General features: G+C 37.1%; 1 protein-coding gene across 3 annotated transcripts in view; it reads left to right on the forward strand.

Annotated features, from left to right (window-relative positions):
• STARD13 (StAR related lipid transfer domain containing 13) overlaps nt 1-22,083 on the forward strand; it is a 512,105-nt gene that overhangs the window by 125,133 nt on the left and 364,889 nt on the right. Inside the window, exons 2-4 of one of the 3 annotated variants that reach the window (XM_027588197.2) lie at nt 1,602-1,656; nt 2,807-2,965; nt 8,754-8,890. In XM_027588197.2, coding sequence (XP_027443998.1) covers nt 8,861-8,890 — 30 coding nt within the window. In that variant the 5' untranslated portion in view covers nt 1,602-1,656; nt 2,807-2,965; nt 8,754-8,860. Of the gene's footprint in view, nt 1-1,601; nt 1,657-2,806; nt 2,966-8,238; nt 8,254-8,753; nt 8,891-12,282; nt 12,428-22,083 lie in introns of those variants that run through there. The other 2 variants (XM_027588195.2, XM_027588198.2) reach the window with 2 other exon arrangements.

The following is a 22,083-nucleotide window of genomic DNA, read 5'->3' on the forward strand; positions in this document are numbered from 1 at the left end:
GTCATATTGAGAACTGGAACATACTTACTTCAGCTTTTGTAATAAGAGAAAGAATATAAGTTTTCTATGTTCAAAATAAAGTTGACCTTAGTACATAACAACTGAGATAGTACATAACAACTCTCTGCCCTGCCTCCGTTTGGAGCAGCCCTTTGTCATATCCCTTTAATTCATACAATTGGATTATTTTTAAAATTAAAACAGCAAACTGACATTTTCTCTCAATTATCTGCTTCTTGAAGTTTTGTTTTTAAATTACTAAAAATCAACTATATCCTTAATTGATTGCCTTTGGTTTTCTGTGGTAAAATGTAAAATACAAAATGTATTTTAGTTAAGTGTATTAATTTGAAATTGTTATAGTTCAAAAATAATTCCACATGACTCTTCCTCAACTGCTTTTAAATTATAAGTAATCATTGTCATGATTAAATATTTAATTATCTATGCTACACTGCTTTTGAATCCTTGATATGAATGTTCACATGATGACTTGGTGCTAAAATTTCCAGTTAGTGCCTTTGTTACTTTGGTTTTTATTTTTGGCCACTCATATTCAGATTTACATGATAATGAAAACCCATTTTTGTTTCTTGTATTTTGTCTGGAATTTGGAAAAGTTACTAGATGAGAAAAGAATGATGTCTTCTTTCATCAAGAAAACAATGCATTTTAATTTTCTCTACTGTCCATCTTTGGGGTGAGTGTTCGTTTGGATGGTAGATTAACCACAATTTATAGATTAATGAAAGAAAATTCAGTTTTTATAAAATTATGTTAAAACAGACACAATCCCTAGCCTCATGGTGTTTACAGAAGGCACTTAATGATTAGATTAAGAAGAAGGTAAATATATCTGAAGACATTGAAATGTTCTATAGCCATTTTTAACAGTTTTTCAACAGTGGATTGTATGAATAAAAGAAATATGGTAGAAAAGAAAATGTTCTTTTCTGCCTACATAGCAGTATACATGATCCCAAAATAGAGGCATGAAAAAAATCAAGCATATGGTTTCAAACATCTTTAAAACAAGGATTACATGATTAAATTAAATGATTAAAAAGCAAAAGACCTTTTAAAAATGTTGAATTCAAAAGTCTACCTTAGGAATTATGTTTAAATCCAAAGGAAAACACGCCCTTCTCCTCTGTCTTCTTCAACTATTTTCCTTGTTTTGTTCAGAACACTCTTACATAGCTTAGAGAACCTTACACACAACAGCACATCAGCCAGTGAAGTCATTTGGCTCTCATTGAGCTTGAGTACCATTCCAAAGAAGATATTCTGATACCCCCAAATAACATAAAAGGCCTGATCTTTTATGGTAGGAGACTCCAAGATGTAAAACAGAGTGACATTGTATTGATAATGAGAAACCTGACTAGAAAATTTAGTAAAAAGCTGACTAGGTTAATAAAAGGTACTATTTCAGGACTGCTGATGGCTTTTCTTGCCCGGCCCAAGGCATTCCTGTTGTAATGTATTAACTCCACTTACTTATTGATCAGTAACTAATTATTGAAAAATTCTAAGTACAAAGTTCTTTCTAATATTCTGATGAATATGAAGTAAGTATAAAATATGTCCTTATTTTCTAGGAACTTAGGAGAATAATTGGAGACACTCATCCAATGGGAAATACCTTATGATCAAGTAAGATATATCTCAGACTGTGATAGCAAAGAAGGGCACTGATAATGAGAGCCATCATTTGTTAAGGGCCTAGCATGTGTGTAGAGCTTTCCTCTAGAGCTGGACAGTGTTGAAAGGACTGGGGGAAAAGATCCAGGTTTACATGGCCAGTAGTGTAATAATCTGGAATTGATATTCTTGGGGCTTGACTGCTATTTAAAGCAGGCTCTCTAAATTCCTCTGCCTGGAATATCCAACTACACACTCTAAGATGGGCCTTGTTCCCCAACTGACCACTTAAGACTTCAACCAACACTTAGCCATGGGCATCTGAGGAGTTCCCCTCACTCAGATTCTTTTGGCTTCTCAAAAGAAGTCGTTCTTTCCCTTAAGTATATCTCTTGGCAATGTAGTCCTTCCTAAGAGACTTCTTCGCTGGTTTCTTCATCTGGAAGGTGTGCATCTGGTCCACACAAAGCACTTGCCCTTCCTTGGCTAAGCTGTACATAGAAGTACAGTGAGTTCCTAACATGGCTCTTTCTCTCTGGCTCTGTTGCCTTAAGTGAACATAGGCATTGCTACACTTTACGTTCCTCTTACCTGAGTCAGACACCAGATATGAATCAGACTAATTCATAATTCCATGAGATAAAGGACAAAATTGCTCAGAAGTACAAGTAACAAATTTCTCTCCTATGTTTTCATGAAAAGAATTGTATACACACATCATACTATACACAAAACTCAGTTCCAGCTGTATTAAGAGCTTAAGAGTGAAAGTCAAAGCTTGAAAACTTTTGGAATGTTTTTATGACTTGAAAATAGAATTTCTTAAAAGATATTTTTTTAAAAAAATCCCACAAAGGAAGAAAACTAAATGAAGGGATCAGAAGAAATTCTAAATAACTGTAATTCAGAAAACTTTTCTGAAATAAAAAGGATTTGAAGTTACATGTTGAAAGAGCTCACCATACACTTAAGAATATCAATCCAGAATGATGAACACAAAGATGTTCTAGTACAATTATTGGGTTTAAGAGAAAAAATATTCTTTGACTAGGGGGAAAAAGCATGTAATCTTTCGGAGATTATAATTAGATAATCATCAAACTTTTCAAGAGCAACTCTTTCTGTTCAAAGAAAATAAGATTTTCTCATTTCTTTCCTTTAGATTCTCAAGGAAAGAAGACATGAGCCAAACATTTTGTATCCAGTGAAACTGACTTTCAAATGAAAAAAGCACCAGTAGTCTTCAACTCTTTCTGAAGAATCTGCTAGAGATTGAGCTTCGGGTAACCTAATGACCAGAGAGACATCAACAGAAGAACTGGTGAGCATTGAATATGTAGTTCTTAGTAGGACTAAAACCAAATGAAGGCTAAGAGAATGAGAGTATAGTATATAATGGTTAAAAATGTAGGAAGGGATGGAGAATTGGGGAGAACATATGCAAAAAAAAATTTTTAAGTGTTTTTAGTACTCATGTGGTGGTAGTATTAATATTGTTATTTTGAGACTATTCTGTGTGTAATATGAGTTTTTTTTAAGATTTTATTTATTTTCACAGAGAGAGAGAGCGAGAGCAGGAACAAAAACAGGGGGAAAATTTTGAAAATTTTAAGTTTCTTCTTTGTGTTTTTAATGTTCTCCTGAAGGTTAATTACACAGGCTTCTCTTTTGAGATACAGAACACATCTACTACTTGAAAACTAAATGGCAAAGGTGACTTTGAGTCTATGCATAGTTTGATCTTTGGCTCACTTCATTTATATTTGGGATCAAAAACTGATGTTACGTTATTTATGCCTATTGTTGCAACTGGATATTAAGTCAGTATTTTAAATGTTTTAAAATATGGATGTTTCTTTATAAATGTTGTGCTTTCCTCTAAAAAATTAAATGTAATGGTCTTCAATTTCCGAATCAGTTCATTAGTAAGCTTCTTCTTTTCAAATGAGGAAATTAGAGAATGACATGCTGTACTTTTAAATAATATATAAAAATTAGATATTGTATATTTTAGAAATGTCATAAAATTTTTAAAGAAAAGGATTATATGTCTGTATTCCCATTTTTTATTTATTTTCTTCTGAAAAGAGTAAAATGAGTCAAATAATTTGCTGTTTTTCTGTTCTTAGGCTTGGACAATCAACAACAGCACACCAATTTTTGGTATATTTGCATAACTGTAAATATTTTTGCTACTTTTTTCTTAGCTCTCTTAATATGAGATTTTGGCCCACATTAGGAAGAGAATTTCCTTATTGGTTTCTTGCACTTCTATGTCATGACTCAGTTGTATGTAGGAAAAAATATTCAATCATTATTACATCAGTGAAGTCTAATACTCTAGGGCTAATATTTACACATAGCAACCTTTGAGAATGACTATAGGGATAGCATTTTTAAAAATTCTTTGTCCAGGAGAAAAACAAATGAAGAGGCATTATTTGAATAACGTATGAACTATGAAAAGTAAGTAATGGATAAAAAGATCTAGGGGGAAAAAACATATTTGGAAAATCAGAAATTATTTCCAAAAGAGCTATCAAGTCTGAAGAAAAATTTTTATTCAGGTATTTCATAGTTATAAAAACATTAAATTAAACTTTGAAATAACCTAGTTGTATTGTAGAGACTACAATATAAAATAAAAAATCCAATTTAAGAAAAATATTCCAATTTTTGCTCCAAATAGGAACAAAACCTTACTAAATATTTCTCTAGCCTTGTCATTTTTTCCCAAAGAAAAAACAGTTCTCTTTCTTGTGGCCACTGGGACTTCCCATTTGTAGTGGTTCTAATAAAATACTCAAATGGTTTTCATTACTTAAAATTCCTGTCACTTGATCCTCAGAACACCCAGAGCAGAGCAAATATTATCATTATTTTCTCTGTTTTCACAGGTTCATTATTCTTTTATCCATTCATTTACTTGTCATGTACTAACATAATAATAGCTATCATTAATTCATCACTTACTGTGTACCAGGCATATATAAACTCCCTACAGTTCAGCATTATTATTTCTAGTTTTACAGAGAGGCAACTGAAGTATAGAGAAGTGAAGTAATTTGTTCATAGTCACACAGCTAGTGAATGGCAGAGCCTAGCTTTGAACCCTGCACTCTAGCTCCAGAGCTGGCATTTTTAATCACTCTTCTGCTCTTTTGGTATTGGTAGCTATAAAAGTCAATTAAAACTTGTGGTCTTATGGAAGAGACAGGCAGAGTAAAACATGGAAACAATTAACTTGTTCGTTCAAACAAAGATTTACTGAGTGTTCATTCTGTTTCAGACACTGTGCTAGGTGCGTGGTGGTAAACTAGACATACCTTGTCATTACTCTCATAGAGCTTACAGTTTAACTTTGAAGCTGCCCATTAAACAAACAATAATTATACTGTGAAACAAATGTTTTGATAGAGGAAGTACAGAAATCCACAGAAACCTCTCCCAGGAGTGATGCAAGGTTTCACAGAGGCAGTGGTGATTAAGCTGAGATCTAGCAAATGAATTGACTTGTCTGCCTTAGTGTTGAGTCTGTCTAACCTAAATACTGAGGCTCTTTCTACTAAATAACAGAAATAAAATTTGGAACAAGAAGGCTAGAATATCAGATACAACGTTATTTTAAAAGTACAAGAGTGTACATAGGTCTACTAATAAATTTGAAAGACTTTGTAATAGATAATGTTATATTAAAATATATATTGTCCAAATTCATTCAGCAGTCACATACCAGAATAGACCAAAACCAATGGGATAAATTAAACAAGTTCTCAAAAAAAGTACCAACCTCTAAGGGCCTGTGAGTCCTTTGAAATTTTCAAAGAATGGATAATTCTCATGCAATATAAATTTTCTGAACCTCATTTATAAAGATGTATAGCTTCCATGTTTATTTTATGAAACTAACATCTTGATACAAAAGCTTGACAGAGGACAAAAATGAATATGAATGTAAAAATGCTAAAGAAAACAGCAGCTAACCAAACTGAGTAAGATTAAAAGGAATTGCTTATTACAACCAAGCACAGTTGATGTTATGCATGTAAGGATGGTTTAATAATTGTAAATATTGGGGCCCTTGGGTAGCTCAGTCAGTTAAGTGTCTGCCTTCAGCTTGGGTCATGATCCCAGGGTCCTAGGATCGAGTCCCACATCAGGCTCCCTGCTCAGCGAGGAGCCGGCTTTTCCTTCTCCCTCTGCCTGCCACTCCCCCTGCTTGTGCTCTCTCTCTGTCAAATAAATAAATAAAATCTTTTAAAAAAATTGTAAATATCTTAGTGTAGTTGATTGATATGTCCAGTTATGTAAAGGGAATTTGATGAATTCCAAGATTCATTATGATAAATAATCTTTAAAGACTTGAAAGTTACTTTGATGATATAATACAGGAATGCATGGTTGGCTTAATACAAGATTAATATGATTTATAACTTAAGAGCTTAAAGAAGAAAAATGTGATTGTCTTAATAGATGGAGGAAATGCATTCAGTAAAATTCAGTATCTTTTCATTTAAAAATTTTTGATCAAAAGAAAGGAACTGCCTGATTAACACAAAAACAAAAACTATACAGTCAGCATCACACTTAAATGGAGAAGTGTTGGAAGTATTCTCCTTAAAATCAGGATTAAGATCAGGATATCTTTTACCACTTCTAATCAGCACTGATTAGAGGTCCTAGCCTAGTAATAATGAAAATAAAAGAAAGAAAAGTACAAGGAATAGAAAGGAAACAAAAGTATCATTAGTCCCATATATAAGAGTACAAAGACAACACCCCCAAGTATATGACATTAATTATAAACCTTACATATATTTATGGACACAACATCAATTAAGAAAAATCAACTGAATTTTTATGTACCCATTACAGAACATACAAAATGTAAATTTTACGAAAAGGTATTACTTAAAACAGTGTCAAAAATATCAAGTGCCTTAGCATGCATTCAGAAAGTGCTATAAGTGGCCCTCCTTTGCCATGGGAGCTCTAGAAAGCTCCTGGGTTGTTATGGTCAATTCCTTCCTACAGTTTCAGCCTCATTTTCCTAATCTCTGCAGGTATCCATCATCCCAGGGCTAAGAGAAGCCCAGGCCTGTTAACCAGATGAGCGAGAGCTTATGATGGTATTTAGACAGAAGAGGGCGTGGAGATGGGGCTGGGCAAGGATACAAAGAGAAATCCAGGGGAGTTGAGAAATCACTGAGGAGAATCAAGAGAGCTAAGTGCTCTCATTTGCCATGTGAGACTCATCAAGAACTCATTCTCTTTAGCAATTGTTTTATAAAATGAGAACAGCAAGACTCACCTCACAGAATGGCTGGGAAGAAGAAAGCGAAGTAATATATGTGAAAGTATCACACACGGGATCCTGTATTTAATATTCTGTCAGCGAATGTCATTTTTTTCCTGAAGAAGATACAGTCCCTAACTTTCTGAAGGAGAAGACTGTCCCCACCTGCTGAGTTGTAACAACAGCACACCGGCACTACTTACGGGGCTTTCACGCAGTACTCTGCAGCTTATTGAAATAGGTGCCAGCACCATCCTCATTTTATAAATGAGCCCACAGGGAGTTGTTCCTCTAGGCATCTGTCAAGTTGTCTACACCAGTGGCAGAGATAGACATTAGCAGTAGTCAGAAGAGCGTAGTGCTCATTGGTCAACCCAATGCCGACGCACTGCGTTCGTTGTCAGCCCCACTGGCTGCCAGTTCATTGTAGTCTTATTTGTTGTCTAAAGCTGCTTTTTTTTTTTTTTTTCATATGTTTAAAAGTCAGTGTATACTTGAAGTAAGACATGGCCCCATTACCTTCCTCGTGGCCTTTTCTCGAGGGCAGAAGTGTGTACACACTCTTCTATATCCTCAAACCCTTCTAGGACATATTTTTGAGTAAGTACACTTCTGGTGTAAAGAACAAATCAGGGGATTGTTTTTAAAAGGTAAATATATAGAACATATAACAGTGCCTGTCAAACATGTTATCTACCATTATCATCACCATATCACTATTATTCTCATCATCATAGTCAGTTCTTTTCACCACAGGAGAGTTGCAGCAAGCATCAAGAGTAAGAAAAATGTGATTTCCAAACAGCACATTTAATGATTCCACTCAGACTTGGCAGGTTCCTATGGACTTACATTCCATTGGTCAAATATGCCAGGCACAAAGAAGTGTTCAATAAATGTCAGAAAGTATTGTTTTACAGGTGAACAAATTAAAATTTGAGGAAATTAAGTCCAAGGTTATATAGTTAGTATTAGGCAGTGCTACATTCATATACAATTCAATGAAGTTTGTTTGTTCTAGATCTTTTATTCACCCCGCCCGCAAACAACCTGATGATCAATGAGTAAAATTTTAGTTAAATGAAAAATTCACATTTCTAACCTTCCCTACTTCTGTAGAACTTGATACTTGTTCCAGAAGAAATAGACTAGGATAGAACTTTGCACTAGAGGCTGCTAGGTAACTTGTATAAGGAACTTGGACATAGAGAGATGTGGAAGACTTCCAAGCAGTGGGAAGAATTAATCAAGACAAACTTAATTACTCCAATTCAATGAGGATTTATCCAACATTCTAGAAAAGGATTTTTACTGTATGTATAAAAGTTTAGGATTCTCTTTATGTTAATATGTTTTTAATAATTTTAATTCTGTAGCTAACCCTCAGAAATATAAATTTATAATTTGTTCCCTACTTAACAAAATATGTAAACTGAGATCTTAAAGCCTATAAGAATAATGTGGCTCTGTATGAGCCACATCTTATTATTTCCATTTTAAAGACACCTTTGGTTTTGAATTTTAGAAAGTTTTATGATATGCCAATGTAGTACTATATTTTACCTTGGTAGATTAAAAGTAATTTTAATTTATAAATTTACATTCATTCACAAAAAGTTCTTAGGCTTAACTAGGCTGATCTCACTGAGCCTAATCATAAATGTCTTTGGAAAAATTATTAATATAGGGGAATATTCCATAGTTTATGTTAATTTTCAAAATATGTATTTTTATTGACTAATTGAGATGAATTACTGCCTAAGAATAATTCTTTGTATGTGAAAAATAATCTGCTTAAAATTTCTTTCTACAGAATTCTATAAATCTGAAGACTAAACTTTAAAATAAAATCGTCAGAGGAAAGGAATTGGTAGAAATAAAACTGGAAACATCCAGAATCTTGATGGTGTGCCAAACCAGATGTCAACTGGAGCTCAACCAAAACCTAAAGTAAGTAGCTTTATTACAGAATATTCTGAGTGGAGTGTCATGTCCCATTCACGCAGTAAAGTCAGCACCACGTTTGCACATTCTCTATTACTTTTTTTTAAAACTTAGCATTAAGGTTGACCTGTTTTTCATTTTAACATGATTTGTAATAAATATATATATTAATAATTAATATTTATAAAATTGGGAAAAAATGCAGGCAGTGATTTTGTTAAGGCAAAATGGCTAGTTCATTGTCAAACGTAGAGCCATAGCAGAGGATTATTTGCACTTTAATTAATTCCTTCATTATTAGTGAAAATTCTTGCTGCAATTGAAAATCTCCTTGAACTATTATTATAAAAGTCTTCCCTATTGGGATGGTCCACATCCCACCATGGTTCCAGAAATGAAGTATTACACTGGGGGACACATCTGTGAAACATCAGCTACAAATATTAACTGCACTTTAAGTAATTGCCTTTGTGCTACAAAGCTAAATAATACCCAGCAATTTTTTGTTGCACTTTTGGTATATTTTTAATAAGGAAAAATTGACCAGCCTTTCTTATAGATACTTTATAATTTTTATAACTTTTTCCCAAATCCCTATAATTTTTTCCACTTTTTAAATTGAATCTAAAAGTACATCTTCATAAATTCTGACCAGTGTTGGATATAGAGGGATGTCAATAATAACTTGCAAGATTTTGTACAGTTGCATATGGTTCTTGATTTTACGATGCCTTGGCTGCTTTACAATGTTAAAAAAACAATAATAATTGTGCCAATAAATATGAAGGGCAAACATTATGTGTCTTCCTGACAAAAAACAACAGAAACTTCCTAAATTACCTCAAGGGATAATTTAAGAGATTTCTTATATAGGGATGGTCAGGGTTAAGGGAAGCCAACTCTAAGATGGTTGCCCAGCAAGATTTTTGTCCTTCAAGGAGGAATGCAGCCACAACCAAACTACAGTATGACAGAAAAAAGGTGCAGGGAGTAAAGACCCATCTCTCTCCCTCCCAACTTCTAACCTCCTCTGGGACCTCCCGTTGGTTGACCTCATCAGGAAATCCAGAGGGAGGTATACTCAATTTAGCAATTGTGCCCCACAAGGCAAGATGGTAAAAAGCAGAGAATAGTTTTAGAGGGTCAAATAAAAAGTATTTAGCATACATTAAAATAAAAATAGCATGGCAGCTACCATTATTAAATATGCAGTATGTTCCAGGCATGGTGCTAAGCTCTTCATACACATTACCTATTTAATTCATACAACGACTCTACAACATAGATATTATTACCTCCTTTTTTAAAGATTTATTTTAGAAAGAGAGAGAGAGAGAGGGCATGCGTGCACACACACGCGTGCACACACACACTGGGAGGTGGGGGAGTATGGAAGGGGAGAGGGAGAGAGAAACCCAAGCAGACTCCATGCTGAGCCTGGAGCCTGATGCATGGCTCTATCCCAAGATCAGACCTGAGCCAAAACCAAGATTTGGATGCTCAAACCAACTACACCACCCATGCACTCCTTCATTTTTTTAGGAAGAGAAACCTGACCTTCACAACAACATCATAAAGTTAGTGGGATAGGTATTAATGTTATCCTGATTTTACAGACGAGAAAACCAAGCCCTATTAAAGATAAGTCACTTGCCTGAAATGGCAAAATTAGTACTTGACTGTGAGCCTTCATACTTTTTCTCACTTTGCCATATCAACATACATGGCTTTGGGGAAGTTTTATAATGCTTTTAAGAGAAAAGATGAATATTACTAAGTGAAAGAAGCCAATCTGAAAAGGCTAGATACTGTATGATTCCGAAAACTATATGACCTTCTGGAAAAGACAGAACTATGGAGACAGTAAAAAGATCAGTGGTTGCAGGGCTTAGTGGGGAGGGAAGGATAAATAGGTGGAGCACAGAGGATTGTGAGGTCAGTGAAACTATTATGTATGATACTACAGTGGTAGATACCTGTCATTAGATATTTGTCGGAATCCACAAAATTTACACCACGAGTGAAACTTAAAGTAAGCTAGGGACTTTGGGTGATAATGATGTGTCAGTGTTGCTTCAACTGGAACAAATGTAACACTGGTCAGAGATGTTGGCAGTGGGGGAGGCTGTGCATGTGTGGGGGCAAGGATATATGGAAATCTCTGTACCCTCCAGTCAGTTTTCCTGTGAGCCTAAAACTGCTCTAAAAAGTCAGGTTTATTTTCTAACTAAAAAGGAAAAGAAAAATAGAGTACATCTTAATTATTTTTACTGTGATCCAGATTTTGTTTCTTTTTTGGTGAAGAATGACCTTTATATAAGGCTTTCTCCTCAGAACCTTCCTCAGTCCAAGAAGGAAACATTCATTACAAATCAATTGATTTTCTTTAAGATTAACAATGAAAGTTAAAAAGGGGAAAGCCATTATTTTTAGTGTGATGCTATATTCCATTGCCTTTTGCCTTTTAAGGGAATGTAATTTATTAAAGAGGCATTTGGGACCTCTTTTAGCTGATTTTCTAAGTTTCTTCATCCTTGTTACTTTGTTTTTACAATAAGCTCTTTTTTTTTTTTTAAAGATTTTATTTATTTATTCGAGAGAGAGAATGAGAGATAGAGAGCATGAGGGGGGGAGGGTCAGAGGGAGAAGCAGACTCCCTGCTGAGCAGGGAGCCCGATGTGGGACTTGATCCCGGGACTCCAGGATCATGACCTGAGCCGAAGGCAGTCGCTTAACCAACTGAGCCACCCAGGCGCCCACAATAAGCTCTTAATTATCCTGGGACAGGTAATTTATTTCCAAATTAGCTCATTCAGTATAGGGTAACTTTATAAATTATTAGGTAAGAAGTTAAGGAGTATTTTATTTTTTGGTCCATTAAGAACAAGATTATAATCTGAGTCCTCAGTCAATTCTCACTGACACAGAGTGTGGAGAGGAGGACTATATAGCCTCAGATGTTAATACAGGGATCTTTATATCCTCTGAAAATCTTTTTCTGTTATCTGTTTTCACTAGCAATATGTCTATGAGCATTCCTTCTAAGATGTTTACTTATAAATGGAGCATGCAAGTAGGGGTCAGCTCGGCAGAAGAACTGCCTTTGCTGTTACATCTGAATCTTTAGGAGGATGGACAGTGTATTCTGGAAACTTCCCTTGCTGTTTCCTATTCTAGGGAATACTTTCTAAAACACAGCTTACTTCTGTTTCCTCTGAATCTGTCATGAAGTCAGAGGCTTCATAAGATAGAAAGTCTATCTTATGAAGCCTCTGACTAATCTAATTCTCCAATGCTTAATTTCTTCAAAGAGAGTAGACAAATCCTTCCACACAGGTTTGTGGCAGCCTCATGTACATTTATTCATCTGACTTATTATCATTTTCTTATTTTCTTAGGCTAGACTGCCAAACCCAATTTCAGCCATAGAGTACCGGATGTATAAAGTTCACTGTCCTGTGGAACATGTCTGAGGTACCAGTGCTGAGGTTTGAATGTGGTCCTGGCTGCAAAATACTGAGGGCAAGACCTCTCCCAGTGATGGTAGGTTTCCCCCAGGGCTAGTGCTATTCAAAGGGTAGAGGATGAAGGTGTTTAACCCTTGATTGCTTGTCAGAACTCCTATATACTTTTAGAGGTGGACCAAAGTTGGGAATATGGGCTTCCATCTTCCTAGGACAATTCATGTCTGTCCCTCACAGATATTACTTGCCTAGGGGCAAAGTGAAGTATAAAAGGTGCTGGTGGTAGCTGCAGTGTAAATGAGACTCAAGAACGGTTCAGGACTAAACTGGGCATAGACATTCTTCCAAAGAGCCAAATAGCTCAGTCTGAAGCCTGACATATAAAACATGACAACAATGTAACAATATAGGTCAATTTTTTTCACAAATGGAAATGGAAATGAAATGTAAACAATGTATTAGCAAAAACAAATCCAGTATTGCATATGCAGAATAGTGATTTATTTCAGGACTTTGTGTTGCATTTAAAAATGGAAACAAATCAATGTACTCCAATAACAGAATAAAAATGACATAGGATTATCTCAATAATTATAGACCATATCTGTTGAAATTCAATTTTCCATTCAGGACAAAAAATTATAGCAAATTAATAGAAAAGAACTTCCTGAATTTGCTCCCATGAATCAAAAACAACAACAAAAAACTCCGTCAAATATGCTTAATGTTAACATGTTGAAAGCTACCCCCCACCCATCCCAAGATCTGTAATTAATTTGGGATGTCCACTATCACCTCTGGGTATATTTTGGCACTGAGTAAATGTTTGAGAGAAGGATGTAAGAATGCGAGAAAACAGAAGTTCAGAAAGGAGAGACTGAGGTACAGATGAATCTCAGAGTGAAGGGTCCTGCTCAGATATGGGTGCAGTCAATGGAATGTTCAAGAGCTTGGGCAACGCAGCATCATTGGGACTACACAGTTGCAAGTTAAAATATGGAGAAAGGGTGATAGGAAAGTGATATTTAAAGAAGGTGAAGATGGGAAAGCCATGGTTCGTGACATTATAAAAGGAGACAGTGCCGGACTCATAGTCTAAGAAAACCCCAACACGGCGAGGGGGCACATATAGAGGCTATGCCCTGCACAAGGCCCACCTTTTCTAATTAGCAGAAAGATATCTTCTGACACTAAACTATGAGTCCTTGAGACAGCGAATGCCAACCAAAGAAGATGTTTTTGTCCTAATTTTTATTTAAAAAGTCCCTTGGGCTAGCACAGGGTACGACTTGGCTTAAGGGGATGGTCCAGGCTGGGTTGACAGAAACAATAAAAGTCCAGGGGCCAAGCCATAAATTCAGACAGCCAGGTTGCCAAGGCTAAGGGTATTGAAGAGAAAGCCAAGGCCAAACAGTTACCAGTTGAAAATCTAGGGCTGTTCTGGCTCTGTTCTCAACTTCAGAGAGCAAATTAGGCACATTTCTGAAGCCAGTGACTCATGAACAGATTTTGACTTATGTTTACTTCCCAGACATGTGAGTTGGTGAAAGGGGCAGGACATTGATGTGGGAGTTATATTCTGGACAGGGAAGAAATCAGAGGGGGGTGGACTGGCCAGCTCCATAGGATCTGTTCTCTGTAACCTATATCTGTATCCCATTTTCCTCCTGAACCCAGACCCTTATGCCTGTCTGGCTGTCTTGGTATCTCTAATGCACCCCAAACTTAGTGTTATTAGCCATTTTCTCCTGTGTTAGTGAAAGGCACTTTCAGTCAGCTCATCATTCAGGCCAGAAACCTATACGTCACTCCAGAAACCTACACGTCACCCTAGTTTCGTTCTTCTCTCTTAAACTCAGTCACTGTCACCTAGTGACATTCGAGTCTACATTTCTAATGACGTGTTAATTCACCCCCTTTGGGTCCCTAATACCACTGCTCTGAGTCAGGTATTTCTCACCTGAAGTGCAGCCTATTTGCTGGTCTTTGGTGTTAAACACCCCTTATCCAGTATCCAGGATGCAGAGTGATCTTTTATGAAGTTAAATCTCATTATGTCTCTGTTCTATGGAAAATCCTTCAATCTCTTCACATTTTCTTTGGTAGAAAATCAAATTTCTGGGCATGTTGGACAAAGCTGCTCACAGTTTATCCATGCCAACTTCTGCAGTCTCTCTTCTCTTGTGTCCTCCGCCTCTCGCCTAGTGTTCTGTCCATGTCAAACTGCTTTGGGATCCATCTCACGTTCCTTGTGTTTGCATCAGTTGTTCCTTTAACCTGGAATTCCCTGTCATCTTCACACTAATTCGCTTAACTAGGCTCTCAAGACTCAGTCTACAGGAAGGGCCCTGTTTTTCTAGCATTTATCACATTAATATTATCTGTATATGTTTTTGTCTTCCCTTTCCTTGGACTTGAAGCAATTTGGAGTCCAGATTGTCACTTATCTCAGTAACATAAGTGCTTAGCATAGTAACTGAACATAGTGGGCACTCGTAAAATGTTTCAGACTGTAGTGTGTTCTAGCTGTTCTTGCTTGTAGAGTCTCATTTCTGCTCAGGGGTAGTGGCAGGAATTGCTACTCAGACACATTCAGGCTAATGTTGTGGCAGGGTTTTAATAATGAAAAGGAAGGGGGCACCTGGGTGGCTCAGTCATTAAGCATCTGCCTTTGGCTCGGGTCATGGTCCCAGGGTTCTGGGATTGAGCCCCACATCGGGCTCCCTGCTCGGTGGGAAGCCAGCTTCTCCCTCTCCCATTCCCCTGCTTGTGTCGCCTCTCTCACTGTCTCTCTCTCTGTGTCAAATAAATAAATAAAATCTTAAAAAAATAAAATTATAATAATGGAAAGGAAGATGGATACACATTCACACCATAAAAAGTTAATGGGTTCTAGGATGACAAGAATTGAAGTGTTGTAAGGGGCAAAGACTTTCTGTCTAGGAGAAATTCCTAGAATCTTTCTACCCGGGTCAGAATTCTGGTTACCTCTCTTTTCTTTTCTTTTTTTCTGAGAGCACCAGAATTTGGGCAGCATGTTGCTCTTTCCATTGTTACCTTCTTTGCTTTCAACTATTATTTCTTTTATTCCTTGACTAATGAGAAACGAGTAGAAGTACGACTCTTCCCTCCACAGTTTCTCTAAGGGTTTTTATTGGAAATTACAAGAAAGAGATCATGAGCAAAGGGGCTCCAAGTAATATCCTCCTATCAGTACTTTTTATTTTTCCCAAATGAGTGTTGGAGGGGGAGAAGACACAGATAAGTGGTGGGTCTCATGTAATGTTTATCTACTCTTTGAAGGCCGCCTTGTGTTCAGTGAGTTTCCTGGGAGCTAAGGAAGAGTTAAGAAATAACTGGGGGCTAGGAGTTGGGATGGAACAGGGCTAGAGAGTGGGCACATGATCCTGCATCTTAGCTGGAAGAAACGTAGCTATGGAAATGGGGGAGAGGAGAAGCCTTGAGTGGTGATGCTGGGGGTAGTTTTCCTGCCTCTTGTTACTTCTCCCTTGCTGTTATTTCCAGCATAACTACCACATGGATTCCTGCTTGGGATCCACAGTGGAGAAGTTTAGAGGATTTTTGTGTGGTCAAAGGGATAAGAAGAATTTGTAAAACATCTCATAGCAGCAACTGTCAGGAAAGCAGAGTTGCTTTGGCCACCAGGCTGAGGTAGTAATTCCCAGGGATTATCTGTATGTAAACAGTGGTCCAGTGCATGTAAAATAGAGATGACACATTATTGGGTTTTTTTTAAAAGTAATATCCTAGAGAATAAAACACTGTTCTTTATATTGTGTTCCATGATTAAGTCATGACTAACTATTCTAGAATGTTTAAATCCTTCCTTTTGTCGCCTGCAGATTTAGAGAGTATTTACCAGAGCTAATACATACAGAGCCATGACTGTGTAAAACGACATCTGTTTCAGGCACACAGCCCTGAAAATATGCAGTCACAAGCCACATGTGGCCACTGCATTCTTGAAGCCCTGACTAGATGTATCTGCCCATGAAATCACTGCAGCTACCAACCAAACATGTTTTTTCTCTGAATTATTAAAAAGTATTTTAAACATGGTGTATCTGAAAAAGTCAAAGCTTTCATTTTGGTTTATTTTATAGCTTTTATTGATTACACACATTTCCTCTATGGCTTGAACGGATAATAGCAACTGTTATAATAAATTCTCTACTCCTCGGACCTGTGTAGCATGTATGCATGTGCCAAAGTTATGTACCAGATGTTAACTGAAAATGACTTGATATCTATGGTGAGATGGTATTTAGAGGAATACATTTGCACGTAAAACAGGGTGGACATTTCACGGTGATTTTTAAAGCAAATTGAACAAGTCAGTCAGCCAATGTTTGTAAGGATTGCTATTATTATGTTGAGTTGCCTGAATGTAGGGCTTAGACGTGTTGCTGATACATCATCTCCTACAAGAAATTTGGAGAAATAATGATTTCCTAAATTTTCAAGGTTTCTCCACTGTTGATTTTCTGTGTTATGAACTTGGAACAGGAATTAAGAACATTTTAGCCATCAAGGATCATGTTTTCTGTGGCTTTCTGAGTTAGGCATGTGTGGTAATATTAAGGGACCTGTGGAAAACAGGATTACTGGGATGGCCCAACTCATAGGCAGGATCCTATTAGGTGATATAAATGGATTTGATCCATAAACAACAGAGTAGGGTCCTAAAGACTTTAAATATCCAGTAAAGTCTTTATCAAGAGGTACAAAGTGTGGAAGTGACTGAATTTCTGGTCATAATTGTCACTGTTCTGAAATACATGTTCTTTAGAAATTACACAAGAGTTTCTGGAGAGTGAGTGGTGGGGGTGAGTTATTGAATTGGGCCAATGACGCCTAATTTACATAGTCTATCTTTCCTGTCCTCCTCAAAGACCTATAACCAAAAATGAAATATTCTTTCCCACAGTTAAGACCATAGGACAATAAACTGGTGTCCCACCCCACCTCTTAACTCCATGAAGTAGGAATGAAGTTTCCACAAAGCTTCCTACTTTTATATCGTTTTACTGGAGGAAATCCAAGAGGCAGTTCCACTACCAGAAGAGTGCAATGAATTTGCTACCCCAAAATAAAATAGCTTGAAAGACTTGACATGACTTTTTTGAGCTGCTAAAATGTTAATATCTTGGCAACTTAAGAAGTAGCCACATGTAGACAGCTTTCTAATTCTTTGTTTTGAAATTAGATTTCTGTCCTTAGTGCTGAGGAAGACAAGCAGTGAGTGGGCTGCTAATCACTGTGAGCAGAGAGGCAATTTGATTGAATAAATCCACACGAATGTGTAAATTACTGAAAGCCCTTTAACACTCTCGGGAATATTTGCATTTTTAAAGGATTCTCGCTTAACCCAAATAAATCTATGGGGGGGGGGAGCGGGTTAGGTAATTCTGACAATGTAGCACAGTGAAATAAAAACAAATCAGGCCATGCACCAAGGAAACTGTTTCAAAGGCAGGGGGGCAGAAGGCAGAATACCAGCCCCCTAAATATTTTCTGTTTTCCCACAGGTGCCTTTTCACTGCTTCTCTAAAAGGTTCAGGTGTTTTTTAATGGGTCCCAGGCAGAACTTGAGGCCAGAGGAAGAAAGCATGGCCAGGAGGGGGCAGTAGGTGGAGAGGGCATGGAGACAGGGTAGGTGGTTCTTTATATATTCAGGTCATTGTAAATCAAATTTGAATACATCAGGGATTAACAATGGTTTGTTGTAAATGTGTTTGTGCATGGATTGATTTGTCTGTAGAAATATCAGAAGTGTAATAGCAAACCACAATGGAGAGAATAAGTTTTGCTGTTTATGTCAGGCACTTGGAAAATATTCGGCCCCATTGCTCCCTTGGGCTGGATTGATACTGCCTATGAACTTCCTTCAAGAAAAATACAACCGGTTTCACCATCCATTTTTATTAACTCCACACTCTCAGAGGAACCTTTATGCACTCCCTTGAATAGCAAGACTAAATTTGTTTCACTCCATGTAACACTGTCTTACTGGATGTAATTTTCTGGGAAGTCAGTTCTGCTTTCTGAGACCGGCAGGAATATCTGTGAATATTCTGCCCTTGCTCTGCTTACTTTGTTTTATCTCCAGACATTACTTCAGGAATAAGAAAAACAAATTTTTTTTTCTTTCTAACGGAATAACTTCAGGGCCAGCATACTTGTTATGAGTGGCAGTGTGTCCTTATACCTATTCCTACCTCTATCCTACTAAGATAGAGGTAATCAAAAAGAACTGTTAGCTCAAGGAGATGTTAGTGCCTGTGAAAAAAGAAAACAGATCAGGAGATGGACTTGGATTATGGGTGGGGTGGGGGTGGGGGTGCTCAGATAAAGACCTAGGATGCAAAGTTAAAAGCTCTAGGTCAGTGCTGCCTATAGAAATATAATGTGAGCCACAGAGGTAATTTTAAATTTTCTAGCAGCCATTTAAACAAACAAAAAAAAAAAGTCAAGGAACAGGTAAAAGTAATTAATTTTAATAATTTATTTTACTGAAACCAGTATATCTAAAACGTTACCATTTTAACATGTAATCAATACACAAAAATTATCTGGAAGATATGACTTTCTTTTTGAGGTTCTAAGGTCTCAAAACCTACTGTGTATTTTATGCTTAAAGCATCTCTTCATTCAGATTAGCCACATTGCAGGTGCTCAATAGCCACATGTGGTCAGAGCAGTACTGGGTGATAAGCCAGGAGGAAAGACATAATGATAATCAAAACCATTTATGTTTATTTATAAGTAAATTATTGTAAATGAATAAATTATCTTATAGAACTAAGAGAAAGCAATAAGAAAACAATGAGTTAAGAGATTTGCCTAACTTTGGACATTTATTCCCAAGAAATAGAGAGATTAAGGGAGGATTTTTGGGACTAGGGTACAATTTACTGAGTTAGGCTTCAGGAAGTTATAAGGGGATTAGTCGCTACTTTGAATTAAAGGATGAACTTGGAGTTCATTCACAGATGATCTTGGTTTTCTTAAGGTAAGTAAGAAAAACAACTCTGCCCCTAGAGCAAGAGTAGATGAAAAGGTGAATTCCAAAGACGATGACTCTAAATAAACTCCATGAATGTAGATATCTAACGGGCAAAGAGACATCCTGAATCTAATATGCATAATTACAGCCCTGAGTTTAAGTGAGCCCCCAAATCTCCTTTCTGCAATAAACTAATTTTTATCCATATGAAGTGCTTTGTTAATCAGGAAACTCATACACATACTTGGGTTATTGTTATTGGCTAAAGAAAGGGCTGTTCTGTGGAGATGAGTTACCAGGGAAAATTTTATCATCCCAGACATCATTAAATGTCGGAACCTTGCCCCCACCCTCAGGTGTGTAACAGAGTTAGTGGAGGTGAGGGAGGGCTGTCTTTCTGGTGGGGTCAATCTTAGATTTGTTTTATCAAAACATTTATTACCCATCTTTAGAACCTTCAGACTGTTACTCTCATTATATATTTAGTGTGAGGGCATGTACTGCTCAATAATTAGTTTTTTTTCTCCCTCAATGTGGGCTTTTGGTGGCTTCATAAAAGTGATAAATGGCTCTTCTCAGACACACAAAATAGAGATTGGCAGGCAATTTAAAGTTAAGATTTCCCAGTAGAACCATCACTACCAATAAGATCACACACTGAGTCTCCTATACTCTGAGAAATGTTAAAATAAGGCCAAGATTTTTATGGCCCCCACTTTCTACTGCCCAAAAGGCTTTTCTTCATTTCTCCTGTGCCAGCCATAGGTGCATTCTCCCAGTTATGTCCCCTTGGGGTACACAGACGTATACGGAATCAGTCATGTGAAGGAGCTCTAGGTTTTGCTGAGACGGTTGTGTATTTGAGCAAAGTTACTTGGAAAATGGCTTCGGAAGACACAAAAACTTTTACATCAGGTGACAACTGGAAATCAGTACAGTCAGAACCTTTTATAAATAGCCTGTTCTGCAATATTCCCTGTAATTAAAATAATGACACTTTATGAAAGGATAGGGTTTTCTCACACAAAATTCCATTTGAGCTTCACAATGACCTTGTCAGGGCATTTAAAAGAGTCCACTTTTTTGATACAGGATCTGAAGCCCAGACCATCTGAATGATTTGGCCAAGGTCACACAGCCCATATTTAACAGGACGAGCACTTTAGTGCTTGCCTCTCTACCATATTCCCTTCACTTTTACATCTTTGTAAGTTGTGTTTTCCAGGCCATGCAACCTGGAAGCAAGAACTGTAACCACACATTCATTTTAAGCCTCTGCTTCCATTTATTAGAACTCCAACTCTACAATTTCTGCCAACCAGTGCCAGGGGTCTCAGGGTCTTTTTTCCTCTAGGAATCTCAGGGAGGAGGGGGATGGGTGGAATGTGGGGGAGGAGTTTGGGACTGGATTTGTTGGTTACATGGTGGTGGGCACTGTTTTTATAATTTTGTGATCCAGTCTGGAATCCATGATGTAATTTATCACTGCCTCTATGATGAAGCACCTGAAACCCTCCAGAGGTACTGAGGCTGCCCAAGTGTTTTGCTCAGTTATTTGTCTGGTCTAGCTCCTGGCTATTCTTGGGTACAGCCCAGAGCTTCAGCTGCAAGGTCACCCCTGAGTGGGGAAGTGCCCTTTGCCCCAACCCCGCCCCACCCCCAGCTTCCATTGTTACAAATGCTGTTCAACACTGCCCTCAACAGAGTCTTTATGGAAACTGCTCTTTTCACTGTCACTCTCTTTTTATTGTATTTCTCCCTGAGAGGTCCACAGGGACTGAGCCAGAGAAATGTCCAGGTAGCAAGCTCCATGCTGTTCCCCAGTTGTTGCATTCTCCAGCAATGCCCCATTGAATTTAAACACAGCTGTCCTGCCTTTGGATGAGTTATTTCCCTGAAAATCTTTAGATCTCTCCCGCCAACAGATTCTGCTGGTCTCCCCTGCCCTTCCTTCCCTCTGGCCAGACACGTCCATAGTTTAGGTTATCAAGCTGAGATCTCTACGTTCACAGCTGCTGAAACAATTTTCCCTAAAAACTCCATTTTCCCAGTTAACCTTTTGTGAATGTGTATTGATTCAAAGCCAAATTTTTCTGCCTGCGTGTCAAGGCCTTTTACCAGCTGTTCATTTTATATTATTATTTTTCATGCCTCTCTGTCCATAGGATGTCAGAATTTGTTTGTAATGGGCATTTTCCATATATATCAATGGGTTAATTGAGTAAATGACAAGCTATGGTTGACCAATTAGGGAATGAGTTTTCTTTCTTGGGTATATTTCTAGGTATTTTTATTGGTGCTTAAAATATTTTTCAAACTACATACTATTATCATCAGTCTTTTCCATCTTCGCTTCCTCATGAACCCAGCTGAGTAGAATTGTTGTCAGTGGATTAGTAGGGTCTTCCTTATTAATGAGGGAAACTACATTAAATAGTGCAGCATTGTGCTGGTTATTAAACCAACCCGACCTCAAGTTAAACAAAAACCTGCTCAGGAGTTTATAATCCGAGGGGGTTTATAGTAATTTAGATCTATTCTGTAAAAGGACATCCAGATACTTATATAATCACATAATGTCTTAGCACCAAAAAAAAAAAAAAAAACAAAAAACATCTAAACTGTGTGAGCATTAGTGCAAGCGGTTTTATGTGGTCTCAAATTTAAGAATGAGTCATGAGAATTGCATATCCAGAGAGGATATGGCC

This window comes from Zalophus californianus, chromosome 3, assembly GCF_009762305.2.
Source record: "Zalophus californianus isolate mZalCal1 chromosome 3, mZalCal1.pri.v2, whole genome shotgun sequence".
Lineage (NCBI taxonomy): Eukaryota > Metazoa > Chordata > Mammalia > Carnivora > Otariidae > Zalophus > Zalophus californianus.